Raw genomic sequence first — 10,459 nt, 5'->3', positions numbered from 1 at the left:
AGGAAGACTGAACTAATCACTATTTAAAGTAATCGAGCTTTAATACTATGCAGTGGAAAATAAAGTGAAAGCCTCATAGCAGACCATACCACACAGAAGAATCTCTTAGTTAAAAGAATTACAATTGACAAAGCCTTTGAAGAGTTTCCATCTTCAGTTTGGTAAGTAAAGCTTACGTGTATTAAATGAATAGAAAATTTATTCGCGACTTAAATGTGTACTGAGAAAAATTGTATTAGTTGCGAGAAAAGCACAGGAAGACTCTAAAAACTATGATACCTAATCTCTAATGTCAGCTTAAAGAATTTCCATCTTTGGCGTGGTAAGTAGGTACAACTTAAACATAAAAATATAAAAAACGGAGCAGCTAAAGGAGAATAAATCACTTGCCAAGACTGAAGAGATCAACAATTTTATACAATTCGACGGAGTAAATACAATATAACGGATAAAAAAAATACAGAGCCTTTAAAATACAATAATATTATTACTAAATGTGAATTTCGCCCACTTTTTCTCTACTTTGGACACTCATATTATTACATATCAACACAATCTCTTTGAACCATGAGCAGAGCGGGCTGCATTCAACCTTCATCTTTCGAATGAGACCTCGCCCAGCCCAAAATTTGCTCATATATGGACAAACAACGTCAGCGCGCAAACCCATGTTTCGGGCCAGATTATGTCGGTATACAGAGCGCTGCATTACCCGTGTCTACCCCCTTAAACGTTTTCCCTATCCGTAATATTCTTGTTGCACGCGAGCGCTGTGCACCGCGTCTAAAGTATCGTCCGAATAGGAGCAAAAATTGAGAGATGATGACAGGGATGCATGATGTTATAGGTGGAACGAGGGAGAGAGAAGGGTGGTGTCTGCGACAAAGATGGGCACAGTGATCGTGCCACTAACTTTGGTTATGCGCGCCTGATAGATTCGTGCCCCTGGTAGCAGGAGCGCATCACGCGAGGAAGTAACGGAATGATACTCCGAAAAAGAGATATAGAGAACGCAATAGATTCTGTAGCTGACCGAGTGCTGTGGTAGTTGGAAAACGTATCTTTTAGGTTAAGAAGTGTTGACTTTTAAATAAGATGCTTGCAAATTGGGCTCCAGGGAATAGCTAAGGGTATATGATACTTTGAAGTACATCTGCAAAAGTACGTAAATCATTATTGGAAGCTGTAGGTCAATTACAGCCTGCGAATGTGTTGTGGAATACGTGACAGGTGTTCTAATAGTGTCCAAGAATACATAGTAACTAATTCATTATAATTATTTATATGGATAAGTAGTCGAAAGTCTATATTTTCAGATTAAACTGCAAAAATTTAAGTATTTGGTACAAAGTACGTCTGTTTCAATCGTGCCCATTAACTTAATATCTACCTGATTAATTATCAGTAGAATAGTAATAAATATCATATGGGAAAGTAGTTAAGAGTCTACGTTTGAGATACATTTGCGAAAGTAGATAAATTAGTTTTTAGAAAATGGGAAAATTCGTTAATTTTCTGTGACCGTTCAATGGAAAGAAGGTTATGTATATCGAAGAACAAAGAATATCTTCGTTTCTTTATTTATTTATAATCTAAGGTCTTATGCCACTTCTAGAGGCATTGCAGTTCATTATTCAAACATTTTCAATAACAGAATTCTTTATTTATTGGTACGAAACGCATTTTACATATTTACTCAATTCAGCAACTGAGAAATGATTGGCCATCTAGCGGCAACGCCTACAAACTGAAACGCCCCATTCAATATATGCAAATGTAAAACAATTTGTTTATTTATATATTTATTTACATTCTGCGTATCTACATTGCTTAAGAAACACAATATTCTAAATTTATTTTCATAAAAGTGTACAAAAGCGGGGCTTTCGAATTAAATAAATTATTCTCCGATACCACTGCGCAATAAATTATAGCGAATCTCTTACGTGATATAGATCGTCGAATCGCAAGTGGCTGCATAAATGAACAAATTTTTACATCGAAGGAAAATTTAGTTTTCCATATTCAAAATTCAAATACCTACCCCATTACAAATATTACAATCGAATAATCCCGTAACATAAAGTCCACAGTACTTCTAAACCAATCCCTGCACACGCACGAAAAAGAAAGTATACACACTAATACGAAACAACTCAATTACAAATCATAAAGAATAAACAGACAATGTAGGTTGCAATTACATGCGTCGGACAGGAGTGATGCAATTACTCGCTTTCCTTAACAAGTGAAATCGTTTACAAACATGAAACCGCGATCGTAACAGAGACCCACCCGCTACTTTCCGCTAAGTGTATTTGATCAGTGATCAAGATTCCAACGGAAATAGACATTGGTTCCCTAATCGGACCGTTGCTGTTCGATCGCCGTCCGATCGACTTATTTTAAACCATTGTCCCGCCGTAACGCAGCGTACACCCGCGACCGTGTCGAATGAAAAATGGCCGCGAACGTGAGAACAGGTGAGTGGTGTATGTGCAAGACCTGTCAGTGTGCATCGCCGTCATTCAAGCGTAATTGAATGGCTCGTCCAGCTCGGAGAATCTGGTGCTACGTGCATTCAAATATCGTCGCCTGTTGCTCGCGTGGCTGAGATTGCGGGCGAATATTCGTTGCTACGTCACGGCTCTCGGGCTCGCACGTCAAACGGCCGAGTGTATCGCGATTCGCGAAATCTCTGCCTTTATCGCCGCGCCTGCGGATCGCGTCAAAAGATATCTGACGTTCCACGGTGGGCGTATAACCGTGGCGCAGATCCTCCATTCCCGTAAGCACGGCTCTCCCATCTCGCAGATGCTCCCTCGCATCTTCTCTTCCTACGCATCTGCATCCGCGCGGCGCGTGCACCACCACTGTATAGGAGAGAATCTGTGGGATCGGTGCACTGGCACGGAGCGATAGCGTGCCCCGACCAAATCGCTTTCCAACTAATCATCTCATTTCTCGTTTGCTCGTAGAAATGCGCATTCCTACGCGCTCGGCCCCTCGTCCACCTGTCACTGCGACGGCACAAAGAAGCGTTCTTTGGAGCAGCACGTAAGTGTCATGTTGCTTTAAAAACGTAATTCCGTCGTCCTCGCTTCTACTGCGCGCGTGGTCAATGCTTTCTTTTGTACGCAGGATGCCTGTGTTGGAATAGTTGGAGTCGGTTTCAAGCTACTTCCAACAGTCGCGATGAAAGGAATTGTTGAGGATAATGAGTACGTTCAGCTAGCGGGGAATTGCAGTAGTTATAGTTTCTTGGATATTGTTTTCTTTTAAGTGAAATCACCTTTTGGTTGGTTCAAGTGGAATCGTATAATCTTTCTGCGTAACATAGGGGGCGTTAAAGCGAATTGATAGTAACGAAGGTGTTTTGTACGGGGAGGGACCTTCTTTGAGTGTGGTTCTGTATACGAGAATGTAGTTTTGCGCGTGTTTCTTTTGCACTTATTAATTGCCAGTAATGTGTAGATTTTATTTAGTGTTTTAGACGATTCATTGGTACTCCATGCTGAGCATGATAAGCTAATAAATTAGACGATCAAAGTTATGTTTATCATTTTAATTGTTTGCTAGATAAACTTCATCAACAGCTATACAATACAGAATGTATCGGTCTTTGTTAAGGCATCGAAGTTAAGCTTCGTTGGGCACAGTCAGTTCAAAATTAAACTTCCAGATACAGTTAGTAAAAAAAGTATTTAGACACTTTTTAAAATCGCATAACTTTTTTAGAATTGGTCCAAACAACACAAGTGTTTTTTTAGAAGCTAGAAGTATTAGTTTGCTAAGTGACGTGTTTTGTAGTTTTGATAAAAAATGGAATTAGTCAGAATGGGAAAAAAAATAGTAAAGGTAGTTTTTTAAACTTTTAATTGTGAGCCTGTAATGAAAATTCAAAAAACTCGTTTGTAGATTGAAGTATGTCGAAAATCGCGAAATTCCCGAAATCAGCGATTTTCGGCTTTATTCTGCGATCTTTAAGCGTTTATAGCTCAGAGCAACGTTCACCGATTTTGATGAAATTTTAGGAATGTATGTAACTTACTTCAATCTACAAACGGATTTTTTGAATTTTCATTACAGGCTCGCAAAAAAAAGTTTAAAAAACTACCTTTACTATTTTTTTTTGCTATTCCGACCAATTCCATTTTTTTCAAAACTACGAAACACGTCACTTAGCAAACTAATCATGGCATTTTGTGGAGGGCGACCATAGTCGCCTGTAGTAGCGAAAGGGTTAAAAAGCGTCCAAATATTTTTTTTACTAACCGTATCGACGAATGATATATTGGACGTCCTCTACGTTAATATGAAAAAGCATGTACGGTTCCAGAATGAAGCTGACCTTGATATGTTATAGAGAAAAATATGTATTTACATTATTTTTATTCTTGCCATTCTTTACGAGTTGAACGCGCTTATTAAACTAGAAGTAGTTCAAAATCATATCCACTATTTACAACTGAATTTGTACACTGATGCATTATTATCATTTGGTTAAATATATTCTTTATAATGTTTATAGAAATGATGTCTTTGGATCTACATTAATGCAACAGCCTGTTCAAAAGAAGAAACCCCCTCCTCGACCTCCACCGCCAAGGTTTAATCAGAATTATGCACAGACGCAGAAAGAGAAACTAAAGAAACCTGTGAGTGAAAAATCGATCTATTATTGGTAGATACTAAATTATGTATCGTTAAGCTGGAATTATTCTGACTTGTAAACGTTATGTAACATTGTTTACGTGACATCTTTATAGGCGAGGCCAACCGAACTGTTGACCAATCTTTTCGGACGGAAGAGAAACGATCATTCAAGTTCAACGCATTTGAATACTCAGATGCACAGTGCGATATTTCAGTCAGAACATACAAATGGATCGGTCTGTTTGATAGATCTCAGTCCACCTGGATCTCCGACATTCACAACTCGCTCGAGCAGTGACGGTGTCAGTATGGATAGTTTCGGCAGCGATGGTAACTCGAATCCATCTGCCTTCACGAGTAGTGGAAATACATCTCAAACAGAGAGCGCCTTCGAAGATGATTTTGATTTCTTTGGAATATCTACTAAAAAGATACCACAGAATGATCCTTGGCAAGCCAATCCAACGCCAGATCCATTCGGGCCGTTAACAGTAACTGACCATAGTGCAGCGCAAACTGTAAAACATGTAGGAGATGCGTGTTTCTTCGCTTTCAATACAAACAGTCGTACTGACAACCAAGTAACTTCCAACCAGGCGTGCTTGAAAACTACTCAATCGATGCCAACCATCATTCGGGCGAAACCACCCAAACCGGCACCACCAAAGGTTCTGCAAAGGAAACTGGAACAGAAAATGAATTACGTCGAAACCGAGTCGACGCGTTTCAGTAAAACGACCACGCCTTTTATTAAGCTGATGGGATTAGATTTAACAAATACGTGGCCAAGCGATTGTAAAGATAGTCCGTCGCCACCTATGCCCACGATACCAGCACCTGGCCCGCCATTAGAGTATTTAACAAAAGTGAACAACGCTTTTGCAGTAAGTAATCGCAATGCGATCTATACGTATGTATCTATACCAGAGTACGTGCTATATTTTTGCTTCCCGCTCCCAGGCCAAAAGCGAAGAACCTTATGGCATCGCGCTGTACGACTTCCCATTAACGCACGCAGATGATTTGCCTTTCAAAGAAGGCGATACTATATATTTAATAAGAAAAGTGAACGACGATTGGATGGAGGGTAGAATAGGAAATCGACAAGGAATATTTCCTATGAATTTTATTGATATCAAAGTACCACTGCCTGGTGTTCCAGACGATGTAGTTACTGCTATTTATTCCTTTAAAGGCGAAACAGATGAGGATCTATCATTTGATGTAAGTTACTAAACGATTGTATTTTCTTCTTTGGTATGCAATTTCTCCAGACTTCTTTACCTTTTACTCGCGCACAATTGCAGGAAGGCGCGAAGATCACAGTTCTCTCGAGGATATCACAGGATTGGTTATACGGTGAGTGTAAAGGTCGGAGGGGGCAGTTTCCAACAAATTTTGTGAACAGAGTCCCATGTAATATTGCAAGATCGTGTTAATTCGCAAGTTCCGCTATATTATATATATATATTATCTTGGTACTTTCCCTGCCGCGAATTTCATTCTTACTCCTTACTCTTTGTACCCTATGAATATTATCGCAACGGTGTGGTGCGGAAGCGAAAGAAAAAGAAATTAAATATTAAGGTCCATTACTCAAATCGTGTCTCTTTAGTCGCGTCGAGTGACTAGAGATACGTGTCGTAAAATTGTATTCACGAGAAGACTGAATTACGTGCAAGTATGCATCGCCTTGCAATTTTCAAGGGAACGATATTTTTACCGATCTTTGGAGGAAATTTTTTTGGAAAGAGGGTCTTCACGTTTTGAGACTTGTAATATTAAAAGGTCAAGCTAAGAGTAACTGTCTCTCAATCTCCGAACGAAATATTCTCATAGCATCTAATTCTTACATCAATATTTCCGATGATAAAATCGTGAGATTCGAAGTTTTATATTGAGTCCCGTTTTCTAAGGAGTAAAATCAACGAAACGATGTTTCTTACTATCGTAAAAGATAGTCAATTATCAAACATTGAAAGATAATATGGAAAAATGCATGTATAAATGTTTACAGTATCCCCTTAGTTTTTAATAGTAATTTCAAGCCCTGACAAATCATATTTACTACTTAAGTTGTCTCTTGCATAAAAAAGGGTAATAATATGTTGTTATATAGATAATTCTCCGATTTTAAAGTAGTAATTTTTCACGTTTTAAATTTATTAGTTAATTAGCTTTACTCGATTAATGGGGTAGGTAAACGCCAGAGTTATTAGCAAGTACATAACAAGTCGGTGTTTGTTTGGCAGACAAGTCACCTCAAGTAAATATAATTTTGTAAAACATACTATGTACAGGTAATACAATTGTATTTTTCCATATGTACATAAACTGTTTCAAGCTTATTAGTAGGCTTGGTACAAACCTGTTACTAGACATGTAAGCCTTTTTTATGTAACGCATGTTAACGCCGTATTTTTAAATATACGGGGGAACCAGCAAATGTTAAACGTTTTGCGTAACTTGTCTTATACTACGGTTCCAGGACCAAAATTAACTGAATAATAAACAGTCAGGGTACTAAGGAGATACACGTATCTTTTATTTTGAATATTTCATACTTCGTTTCGTAATAAGTAAAACGTATATGGAACAAGTTACCATTACAAAAGCACTGCTGTAATTAATATATAATATATAAATACGCAATTCCGAGTATGTAAAAATGAAATTCTCTTTACATTTAAAAATCGTGTAGTTTAATGTAAATAATTATTTACGTGTTTATCGCGGTGAAGCATATTTACAAATCTAATTTCTGAAGGTATGTATATATGCAAGTGTGTGTGTATGCGTGTACATAAAATCTCCTGAATTGTAAGGTGCACTAAATTATTACGAAATTGCTAAAAGGATCGACGGGAACTTGAGCCGCAGTATTATCCAGCAATATATCAATCGATTCCACGCATTGGGACCAGATGTCTAACTTGTAAAACGAAATAATATTAAATTAGGAGGGAAGGTGAACTTAGAGTCGCGATGTAATTACGTTTCGCCACGTTGTTTCGTTTCTGTCGATACAATGCAAAGGGAATGCAGCGCCTGAAATTATTTTAAAACGTCTAGTAGGATGTCTGACTGTGTTAGCAATCGATTCTGTCATATACGAGGAATAAATTATTTAATGCGTTATACAGCATCGATGACGCGAGAGATGCCCTGTAATTGTATAATAGAAATCTCAATTGTTGTAACTCGGAGGGAGATAATACCGAGATGAGTATTTGGGAGAAACATTCGTGTACAGGAGACCGAAGTAATTACTAAAATTTGCCATGAGGTATAATTAACAATGTACGCAATAAAAAGATGTGCATGTAAGAAAAGATTATTTCGTGATGTTTAATACTAACAGTCTTTAAGGAGTTCTTCGATATTTCTTTTCGATTGATTAGGTATCTATAATAGCGCCTCTATTGGTTTGCCCAACGACACTGCCAGTGATAGATTGCTCGCTGAGCGTGATAGCTCTTATCAGTAGCACATTTGAAGACTGCGCAGGCTTCAATTGCGCCGGATACTTCGAGCACGGCATACAGTTGTTAAAATGTTTGGTAAATACCGACGACATCGCAGTCTTGTATCGCTTTAATGTCTGTATCACAACGTTTCTAAATTTCTCACCCGTCAGGTAATATAAGAAGAAGTTAATCGCAAAATTCCAATGATACACATGGAAGCATAAACCGCGGCACCATTTTAGTAGCATTTTCTCCTTCAACCTGAAAAATAATAGCAACGCAGTGAGAAATAATATTTAAATAGTCCCAATTACTGTTCGCTTCGACTACAAAGAATTCCTGTTTGTTTCATAATTAGTAGCTCGTACCAATGTATATATTCTGCTTTCTTCTTTGCCTCGGCAGCAGGAAACTTGATTAGAATAACGTCCCAGTACAGTTCCAGAGTTTCGACTACACCGAGGGGTAACAGTAGGACTAAATAAACAGTCGACACTACGAACAGTATCCTAGAAGTGTGATGTATTCTGTTTGTTTTGTGTCTGAAATTTTCTAAGGAACAATATCATTGAATGTACTCGTAGTTCTTCGATCGCGGAACTGCAATCATGTGATTCACTTACGGGTCAGCTGGCTACGAATCTTTTCAGTTTTCTTCATGTGTAAAATCAGCAAAATGTTTCCGATGAATATAAAGAGCAAAGGTAGCCATGTCGACAAGGCGATGTAAAGATACATGGTGCTGCCCCATGGCTTTATCTTCTTCTGACACGGTATAAATTCAAACACACTGTCCGTCTCATATCCTAAAATTTCAGCGGATTGTTTTTTTACAACTATTTTAAGTCGTCGTTACAACAGGAAGTAACGGCTGCGAGTATTTACCTCCTGAATACAGTTTTGTCAGCGATATTATAAAGCTGGTACATATCAGAATCGTAAGGATTATTATTTCAGAGCAATTGTCACAACGACCATGTATTCCGAAAGGAAATATAATAGCAAAGACTCGTGTCCAGGTGAGGGCCACGACCAGCCAAGTAGGTGTGAATTGAAAGAACTCCATCGTCACGGAATTTAAGCTGCACAAAAACCTACTATTCTAAGAAAATAGTAAATTTAGATCTTCAGTTACACGTGCGAAAATAGTTGACTGATTAATTAATTGCTTACCATAAAAAGATTATTAATAAATGTGAAATGAGACTTCGCAATGCCAACTGCGTAATTAAAGACTAGTGCTCCATTATCGGATAATGCAAGCGCCTTCAAGTAAAGCGACAAATTCGATTCGCAAAGTATCGGAGTGCTCAGCATTCCGAAAGAAACTGTATTTAGCAACACACCTGCACGAACATTTTTACTTCAGTAAAGCGATACGAAGAGGCGTTGAAACTTGATGACTAAGTGGGATTGAAGATTGCAGGCATTGATCTAATTTTTCTGCTTACCAAGTATTATAATAAATGGCGTCACGTAGCCAAGCAGAAAACGCACAGATTTCACGAATGGTTGTAACGATACCCAGTAGTAACGCACTTCGCAGGGCCATGTAATCTCTAAGTTGGGCTGCGTAAGATTATAAATAAAGTCCAGAGTTGAGAGGGGCAGTGCACAGGTTAAGTTTTCTCTAATAAAAAGCAAAACTAAATATATACATATATGTATGAAGAAGAGTACACGGAAGGTCCATTAAAACATATAAAATTATGTTGTTCAAAGAATATGAACTTCTCGTTGATCGTGTTTATGTTTCCAATTTCGAAATTTCTTTTCACCTGATGTCATTGTTTATGAATGATTGACCAGATTCTACAGATTGCAGTAGCACGTTTAAAATAAACACAAGTATTTGCACATTTGCGCTCTTCAACGAAGCCATTTGTTGTATATGAAAAATTGATATAATAATGAACTTTGGGAACAGTTAATAGATCACAAAGAAAAAGCAACTGCTTGAATTGTGTATGCCTCCTTCTGTCAGGCACCTTTTCACTACCATGACTGATAATGATGTATTACTTCTTATTAAGAGCTGCGAAGGCACCTGTTGTCAATTATCATAACATAGAATTATTCCTGGCAAATATCATTTCAATGCAGATGACAGCTTACGCGACGTGTGTGTGAGACTAGCTGTAGCAGACCTGTGCTCTGCGTACAGTTAAATGCAGATTAGCACACCGAATGATAAAAGCTTCCAGAATACACACATATAATATTCTTCTTAAACTTGTATCGACTTAGAGGATAGCTATATTCTAACTAAGTTACATTATTGATTAGGCCTTCTGTCTAATAACGTTAGAAGAAAAATGAGAAGTAATTTATTCCGT

The 10,459-nt window shown here is 37.9% G+C and overlaps 2 protein-coding genes across 8 annotated transcripts; one reads left to right on the top strand and one right to left on the bottom strand.

The window, feature by feature from the left end:
- Window positions 1-1,006: 1,006 nt before the first annotated feature.
- L(3)05822 (SH3 domain-containing lethal (3) 05822) lies at window positions 1,007-7,988 on the top strand. 7 transcript variants are annotated; one of them, XM_076813183.1, is made up of 6 exons: window positions 1,007-1,147; window positions 2,979-3,057; window positions 4,532-4,658; window positions 4,770-5,540; window positions 5,617-5,880; window positions 5,964-7,988. In XM_076813183.1, exons 2-6 carry the CDS (start codon window positions 2,981-2,983, stop codon window positions 6,093-6,095), a joined length of 1,371 nt encoding a protein of 456 aa, XP_076669298.1. In that variant the 5' UTR covers window positions 1,007-1,147; window positions 2,979-2,980; the 3' UTR covers window positions 6,096-7,988. The 7 variants fall into 7 exon arrangements, with proteins under 7 accessions (XP_076669298.1, XP_076669296.1, XP_076669297.1 ...); XM_076813181.1 differs by having other exon boundaries at window positions 1,007-1,161; XM_076813182.1 differs by having other exon boundaries at window positions 1,092-1,230.
- On the bottom strand, window positions 7,221-10,316 carry LOC143369355 (uncharacterized). Its single transcript, XM_076813186.1, has 7 exons — window positions 9,902-10,316; window positions 9,575-9,753; window positions 9,297-9,469; window positions 9,009-9,225; window positions 8,747-8,929; window positions 8,492-8,675; window positions 7,221-8,384 (listed from the first exon to the last, which is right to left on the bottom strand). Exons 1-7 carry the CDS (start codon window positions 10,003-10,005, stop codon window positions 8,054-8,056), a joined length of 1,371 nt encoding a protein of 456 aa, XP_076669301.1. The 5' UTR covers window positions 10,006-10,316; the 3' UTR covers window positions 7,221-8,053.
- Between the last annotated feature and the right edge of the window lie 143 nt (window positions 10,317-10,459).

The sequence above is a fragment of the Andrena cerasifolii genome, chromosome 5, assembly GCF_050908995.1.
Source record: "Andrena cerasifolii isolate SP2316 chromosome 5, iyAndCera1_principal, whole genome shotgun sequence".
Taxonomy (NCBI): domain Eukaryota; kingdom Metazoa; phylum Arthropoda; class Insecta; order Hymenoptera; family Andrenidae; genus Andrena; species Andrena cerasifolii.
Note: the sequence above shows the minus strand (reverse complement) of the source record. Positions and strands in the feature narration are given on the sequence as shown.

Coding starts and splice junctions, on each gene's coding strand:
- LOC143369355 (XM_076813186.1), bottom strand. CDS start 10,005: ATGGCTTCGTTGAAGAGCGCAAATGTGCAAATACTTGTGTTTATTTTA. Junction 9,226..9,296: donor TTATTAATAATCTTTTTATG/GTAAGCAATTAA, acceptor CTATTTTCTTAG/AATAGTAGGTTTTTGTGCAG. Junction 8,930..9,008: donor GACAAAACTGTATTCAGGAG/GTAAATACTCGC, acceptor CTGAAATTTTAG/GATATGAGACGGACAGTGTG.